This window comes from Bactrocera tryoni, chromosome 5, assembly GCF_016617805.1.
Source record: "Bactrocera tryoni isolate S06 chromosome 5, CSIRO_BtryS06_freeze2, whole genome shotgun sequence".
NCBI lineage: Eukaryota > Metazoa > Arthropoda > Insecta > Diptera > Tephritidae > Bactrocera > Bactrocera tryoni.
The window spans coordinates 9,907,060-9,914,615 of record NC_052503.1 but is presented as its reverse complement, the minus strand read 5'-3'; the positions used below and the strand labels follow the sequence as shown (position 1 = coordinate 9,914,615).

General features: G+C 41.9%; 1 protein-coding gene across 3 annotated transcripts in view; it reads right to left on the bottom strand.

The window, feature by feature from the left end:
• Nucleotides 1-533: 533 nt before the first annotated feature.
• Nucleotides 534-7,556, bottom strand: part of LOC120776780 — a 174,440-nt gene continuing 167,417 nt past the window's right edge. For all 3 annotated transcript variants that reach the window (XM_040107761.1, XM_040107759.1, XM_040107760.1), the window contains 3 exons: nt 6,970-7,082; nt 5,424-5,599; nt 534-2,907 (listed from right to left, as the gene is read on the bottom strand). In XM_040107761.1, the coding sequence (XP_039963695.1) occupies nt 1,788-2,907; nt 5,424-5,599; nt 6,970-7,082 (1,409 nt within the window). In that variant the 3' untranslated portion in view covers nt 534-1,787. The remainder of the gene's footprint in view (nt 2,908-5,423; nt 5,600-6,969; nt 7,083-7,556) is intronic.

The window sequence follows — 7,556 nt, the reverse complement described above, 5'->3', positions numbered from 1 at the left end:
CTTGGTATACATGTAATTGTACCCTCTGTTTGCTTTTGTATTCAAGCGGTTTATTTTGAAAACAATGCACACTTAAATAATTGAAGCTTTTCTCCGACTTTCAGTCAGCTGTATTACATTCGTAACGGTGCATTGCGATCTGCACAAAATTCTAAAAATCAAACAAAGTCACTGGGTCCACGATGAAAGTATTTCTGAAGACTCTCTTGGCTGGAAGCTGTTGTGAAGCAGAGATATTTACATTTTATAATTCAGCACGTATAGGGTTTGTCCGGAAAGTAATAGGACAGATTTTCTTTCGGCGCGACTGTACTTCGGAGCGTGCGCGCACCGACTGCATTCGGTAGAGGGCGTTCCTAGCTAACGAACGAGCGGTTGGTTAGTTGTCTCCGAGCACCTGGAGAGTCAGGACAAACATTTTCGCGCGCGACGTATTTCTGTGAGTTCTGTGTGAAACTTAGTCAATCTGCGACAGAGACGTTTGATATGATCAAGCGACTTACCCAGATGTTTCTTAGCAAGAAGTGTTGTGTTTCGGTGGCACCAGGCCTTTTTGGAAAGCCGAGAAGAGGTCCTCGCTCAAAGAAAGGAAGAATGTGCAAATCTAAAGTGAAAACAATGCTCATTATTTTTTTTTTGAGATCAAAGGAATCGTCCACCATGAATTTTTTCCCCCTGGACAAACCGTCAACGCCAAGTTTTACGTGGAGGTCCTCAAGAGACTCAAACGAAAGTCCGACAAGTTATCGCAGGCTTTTGGCCAAGACAACACTTCAGATTACACCGCCTTTCTTATGAACAGCTATCTAACCAAGGCAAGCATCTCAATTCTTCCGCAGCAGGACTTTTTTGTTTCCTTGCGCGAAACGGCCAATGAATGGCAAGCATTGTGAGACGACAGAGGGCATCCAAGCAACATGCACCGTGGCTCTCAAGGCTATACCGTAAAATGTCTTCCGGGACGCCATCGCGCTGGCAGCGCTACATCGATGCATAGGGAGCCTATTTTGAAAGTTTTTAAAGAATTTCAACGATTGGTACAATAATTTTTTTTAAATCGACTCAGTCTTATTACTTTCCGGACAAACCCTGTATATATATCCTTATATATCTGTGGATAACTAAATAGTGCCAAGGTTCTAAATTATGTTTTATGCTTCCCTCAACTTTTTCTACTTCCAATTGCCTTTTTGGATTCGCTTTTACATAGATGCTAATTCAGCTGTCGACATACTTGGTGCCGAAGGTTTATTTCGCCAAACTATGAAATACATTAAGATAATTGTGCTGCAAACTCTAGCATCAAGTATGCGAAATAAGCGTTTACGCATGAGAGCTTTAAAGACTACCAACATTTGGGTAGAGATTTCCAACGCTTTGAGAGAGACTAATTATAAATATAGCTTCCAACCTCCACTCCGCTTGGTTTGTAATAGAAACAGCATATAGCTTCGAGAAGGTCTAAATTATCCGTGCTAGAAAGTTGAACCCCTTCAAAATATGGCAAATAAGTATAGGCGACTCAGCTCAAGACATACAGAAGTCCTGAGTTGGGATTATTTTTCTGCAGAACTTCTTTATTTTATGATTCACCACAGCCTCATTATTATAGAAACAACAGCTTATATGTTTTGCCGGTACTTCATGAACTAAGAAGCTCGCACATTATATCAACTATGACCACACATTCATCCAACTGCCGCTTACGCGTTCCTTGAATATCATTTGTTGCAATAATAAACACTAAATTACGATAAAAAAGCTAAGCTAAGCAATACCGAGCGTTACTAATGTGAAGCGGGACTCTGGACGCTCCAACGTCGGTGTGTTTGTTGTTGGCTAAAGCGATTGCAGCACGAGGCGGCGTCCAGCATTTCAGTGGGCGTGTTTGTATTAAGCAGTTTGTTGGGTATGTTGGCGGTGGTATCGGTGCACAGGGCACCTGGTAGTAAGCGCAGCCCGCTGCTTTGAGGCCGCACGCAGCTCATTATGAAACATAATATACAAAGAAGTTGCCGCTCCAGACTTAGCGACCTGTAATTGACGGTGTTGCATTGTGGCAATCGCTGTTGCACAGTTGAAATTGGAATTATTGCATGACGGGCATAGTTATTGTCAGTAGCATTTTCTTGCGCCACGTCATGCCACAGTTGCCACAGTGTTGCATTGTTATCAGCCGCATTGGTTCTCATGTCGCTGCTTGCCACAACGGTAATATTAAACCGACAGCAGCAAGCGCCGTTGCAGTAGAGTGTTGCTGGCCGTTGTAATGGCACCCTACCGTGGCCCGCCCGCAGCAGCATGCTACCAGTCCTTAGCTGCAACATTGTCCGTTGCATGTAAAAATTTTCCATTTTATTTGCAGCCATTTTCGCACTCAGTTGACCCTCCTTCGGCGGCGGTGGTGGTGCGGTGCTCGTGCCTCGATAGTTGCGCTCCAACGCATATTGCAGCATCAACAATATCCCGAGCAGCAGAGCAAATGCTGCCATTCTGCCGTTTAATAACATCGCTGATATTGCGGTCCGGTATTTGGAAGCTGTAGTCATGGCCAGCGCCAACGCGGCGAATTCAATTTGTCGCTTTTTCTTTTCGACAAAAGGCTGTTGATGTAGGTGTTGTTGTTGCTGCTGTTGCACTCTCATGCGTGCAATGAGTTTCGGCAGTAGCGCAGCAGCCTGGCGACAACAGGATGCCAGCAATGCGCACATCAGCACTAAAATGGGGCAGGCGCCGGCGAGCGCCGTGTGCGCAGCGGGAGCGTGTGAACGCAGCGCGCTCTGCTCCTTCTCCAGGCATTGGCGGAACTCTTTGTAGTCCACACGTGTTATGGCGCAATAGTGGTTCAGCATGCAGACGCCCTCGCAGGAATCCGACTGATAGCGAACGGTGTTGGCGCGGGAATATCTGGCGGGCGAAAGAGAAGAAAAGAGAAAAGAGGTAAGTGTGCGATATTTTTTGTGGGCCAAAACGAAAACTGTTTAATTATTTTAAAGTGTAGTATTAACAAGTAAAGTAGGCTTAAGTTTCGGTGTAATCGAACATTTTAAACTCCTGCAACTTGCGTGAATCAAAGGCAGCGAAGTATCTTAAGGCCTTAAAAGGCAACCAGAGGATCTGAATCTCAGTTTATTTACATATATAAACATTGTACTATTGTACAGTCTAAAAAGTCTTTTCGTATTTTGCCAATAGATGTCGTTGCAGTCGTATATCTTTAGTGCTACCAATCACATTGTGTCATACCTTTTAGTGTTGGAAAGGTGAGATTTAAAGCATCATTTAACCAAAAAAAAATTAAATTCGGGGAAATTGAAAAAAGTTACAGTTGTTCAAAGATGAATGAAAGTAATGAAGAAATTTTGAAATTTTTGTATAAAATAGGCAAGAATGCCACGCAAGCCACCAATAAAATTTGTGAGGTTTTCGGAGACAATGGCCGAATCAGCATCTGGGATTCTTTGCTGGAACGAAATGAAATTGAACTCTTTCTGAAGCGAGTGATAACAGGAGACGAAAGGTGGAACAAATACAAAAATAATGTACGGAAAAGATTATGGTCCAAGAGTGGTGAAGCTCAACAAATGGTCGTAAAGCTAGGATTGACGCCTCGAAAGGTTATGCTGAGTGTTTGGTAGGATTGGAAAGGAAGGCTTAGTCTTCCATCAGGACATTATTGTGGTCTGGATCTTCTCATCCAACTATTATGAGCGTTAGAAAATATTTGTAAAAGATCTCATGTGCTACACACAGCTTTGACTGTTCATAAGCCAATAAATATTTTCCGAAGTATTTTTTGAAAAATAAAAGATATAAAGATATTAATAAACAAATATTTCTGTGGACACCCTCTACACAGTGCTCTCTGAAGACGGCCTTTGTTTGTGTAGACAAGTTAAAAAATATTTACTCGTACTTATACAATGGGAGTTTAGCTTGTGGCCACAGGGCATAATCCAGCGTCGGCGAAGAGCTTGGCAAATATGTGACCAGCTTTCCACCCAACCGTGCACTGGAATAATCATATGCCGAAAGGCATGCTCACACACACATACTCACTCACTCAGCGCCATCTTCAATGTGCGTGTGTGTGTGTGTGTCGGTAGCGCTTCGTAGTGATAAGAAATCAACATACAAATATAATATGCATAAATTTGCATAAAAACAATCAAGACAATCAACAATGAACGCAACAACAGCAATGTAAAGGCAAATAAACAAACAAGTCTATCAACATTTTGCAACATCCACAGGTACTCTCACACACACACACACGCGCATATGTACACACACATGTATGTGTAAACAAAAGTGTCCATTCCGCCTCACATGCCATGCATGGATGGCGCATGCATCGGTGTGAGTGCACTTTGCAGGGGCATGGAGAGGCGAAACGTCAACGACATGTCGAGCCGAGGAGCCACTGAAAATCTACGCTAATGGCGCTACGGTCGCTTAGTTGCTTTGCAGCAACAATGCCACATCGTCAATCGCTCGCCAAAGGCGAAACAACAATCGCACCGCGAAGTGCACGAGTGGAAGGAAGGGGTGGAAGGGCGAGCGGTGGTGCCGTTACAGCGGATGACAGGCATGCAACGCATAAACAAAGGCTGAGGTAAACGCAATTTTTTTTGTTTTCTTACAGTCAATTGGCTTTTTGTGTTCGCGTGTGCCCGCAACCCCCTCAGTCACCCGTGCCCGTGCTTTCACCTGCTCGGGCGAACGGAAAATTGGTGCTTGGAAAATGTGCTCTTGTTATGCGCTATTACGATTGACTTGTTGTTGTTATGCCTGTAGCAAAATACATCAAAACAATACCTTTTTGTTAGATGTATACGAAAACAATAACAAACTGGCTTTTATACGAAACAAGCGAATGAGCAACCGAAGTCGAATTGATTGGACGGGTGGAGTGACGATGGCAAAAGTTTTACAGTGGACAAACAACAACTGGAGAAATTCCGTGGGTACTCGGTAGTGAAGTTATACCGTAATTGAATATGGCAGGAACTGGTCCGTTCAACAGTTACCGTAATCGGTATGGAAAGAGTTGGTTTTCTTAGGTTGGAAGGGTATTTTGCATGGTGATATTCATGTCTACTTTGGAAGATGTCAATTTGTGTGGACTTAACAGGTATTAATCAGTTATTTTGGTTAGTGGCTCGTACATGTGGCTAGGTTCGACGAATCTGCATTAAATTTTAGGTTTTGTAAAATTTTAACAGCGGAATCATAGGATATATTGGGTCGAAAAAGTCTTTTCGTATAAAAAAAAATAAGTTTAAGTATGATTATAAATACGAAAATACTTTTTCGACTACCCAATATTACAAATAAAACTTAAAAATAATATCTTATGTGAATTGAATATTGAAAAGTATGCGAAAGCATTTCCCAACAAGCCCCCCCATTCTTGTACTTACTTGCCAAACCAGGTGCCGTCGCCGCTGGTGAAGCGATCTACGAAATTGTGCAGCGAAACCGCCGATATATCACTGAGCGCGTAGTAATGGGTGAGGTTGTACTCCGGAAGCCAGTTGGGTTCGCCCACCTGATTCGCCAATTGCAAATCCATGAAGTACTGCGTGTAGTCCAGAACCTGTAATTATGCATGCAAGTCATGCAAAAAATAGGTTAGAAAATTGTGTTAAAAATAAAGTAGAAATGTGAAAGACGCTTAGCAGGCTGGTTTTCTTTGGGCTTGGTCAGCTCAACTACAAATACAAACACATATGCGAGTCCACCGTACGTTTTGAGGCGTATCGAAAAGTAAAACAAAAGACGAAATAAGTATGAGTTGGCTTGCACTCGGAAAATCACAAAAATATGGAACTTATACTGGTTCAAAACTGGCCGACAATTAATACATTTCTTTGAAAATATAAAATAAACTTCGACAGCAAAAAATTCCGAAGGATTCTCGTTTCGAGCTGAACCAAAGCGCTCTGCAGCTATAAACAAACGAAATAAAGCCAAATTCTATTGCAAGAGTTGCATTAGGGTGTGCCACTTAAGAACGGCAACAAAGCCTCGCTCCACTATTCGCTGCCTTTCCTTCAAGCATTTGCGGGTTTACCATAAGTGAGCCACCCTAATGCGTGAATTGTGTGTCGTCGTGTTTGCTGGCTGAGCTGCATGCATTGCGAAATTGTCTATCATAAAAACGGCAACGGCAACGGCGCACTCGAGCACAAACATAGTTGCCACAGCGACGGAGCGGAGTGCGTGTTAAAATGTGCATAACTTTGCGAGCGCTTGCAAGTGGCATAAATTTGTAACGCGTTGAATAAATGGTAAGAGAGTTCTTGTGAACGCGAACAGGATGGCGCAGCTCGTGTAGTCATTTGCATACGAATATGTAGAGCAAGCGTATCTATGTATGTATGTACGTATGCATCGCTCAGCTTGTAAAGCAATGCAAGCGCCATTCGCTGGCGGATATATGCCCGAATGGAGGAAAGTTTGCAGCTGTATAAATTAAATTTTGTAGCACACTTCGTTACAAGCTGAACCCAGACAAACACACTAAGAAAAAGCCAGGGTATGACAACGCAAGAGAAAATAATTCTCGTACAAAATGTTGCCACAGTTACAAAATTGTACGACTCAAATGGAGAACAAAAGCTTGACATCCGTTCGGACCAAACCGAACCGTCACTCTTTAGAAGGCCGCGGTGCGGAAATCGAATTTCAACTAAACTTTTCAACGGTGCCCTCAATTAAAATGTTTCTATTCACTGCTTTGACTTATCTTCGGGTTTGCAACAACAAAATTTTTAAATGTAGAGAAAAATCAGAAAATTCAATAACGAAAGGACATCAACAGTGGGCAAATATATGTAAAATGCTGAGGATGGTCAGAGAGCACAAACAAGAGAAACGTAAAATTTTATATAAATATAAAGCTTCTAGAACGCTTTCTCCGCAAATTTAAGAACGTAACAAAACCGGGCATTTAAGTCAACTTACCTGACCAGAGTCCGTATCGAACTTGTAGAGCCGCATGGCCGGGTTATTTGAACCCACATTCAGCTTCCTTGGCGTTACGGACGGTGAAATCATCATCCATGAAACCGGTTTGCCTGCAATGAAAAAACAACAAATCGGCACTGTTTAGAATTTAATTGATAGTAGAGTATTCGGCTATATATCAGTTATATATCGGTTATAGTAAGTGAAGTTATATAACGGGTATAAAACGGTTATAGTATTAAAAAGGTTATATATCGGTTATAAATATAGTATTAAGAAAGGTTATATAACGGTTATAAATCGGTTATAGTATCAAAATTAAAGTTCTATAACAGTTATAATTTGGTTATAGTATTAAAATTAAAGTAGAACTACGCATCCAAGACCTGGCAAATGTTCGCTCATATACATGAATGATGAAGATGAATTTTTCCTTCGCATACCTGTCGCTTCATTGAACAAAATGACAAAAAAAACACGACGCACAACATGCACAGACGAAATTAAATAAATTTCTTACATATATTTGCTTTTTAAGTAAATGTGTGCGTAAGTATGTATGCGTTAGCCACCCTGCAGGAATA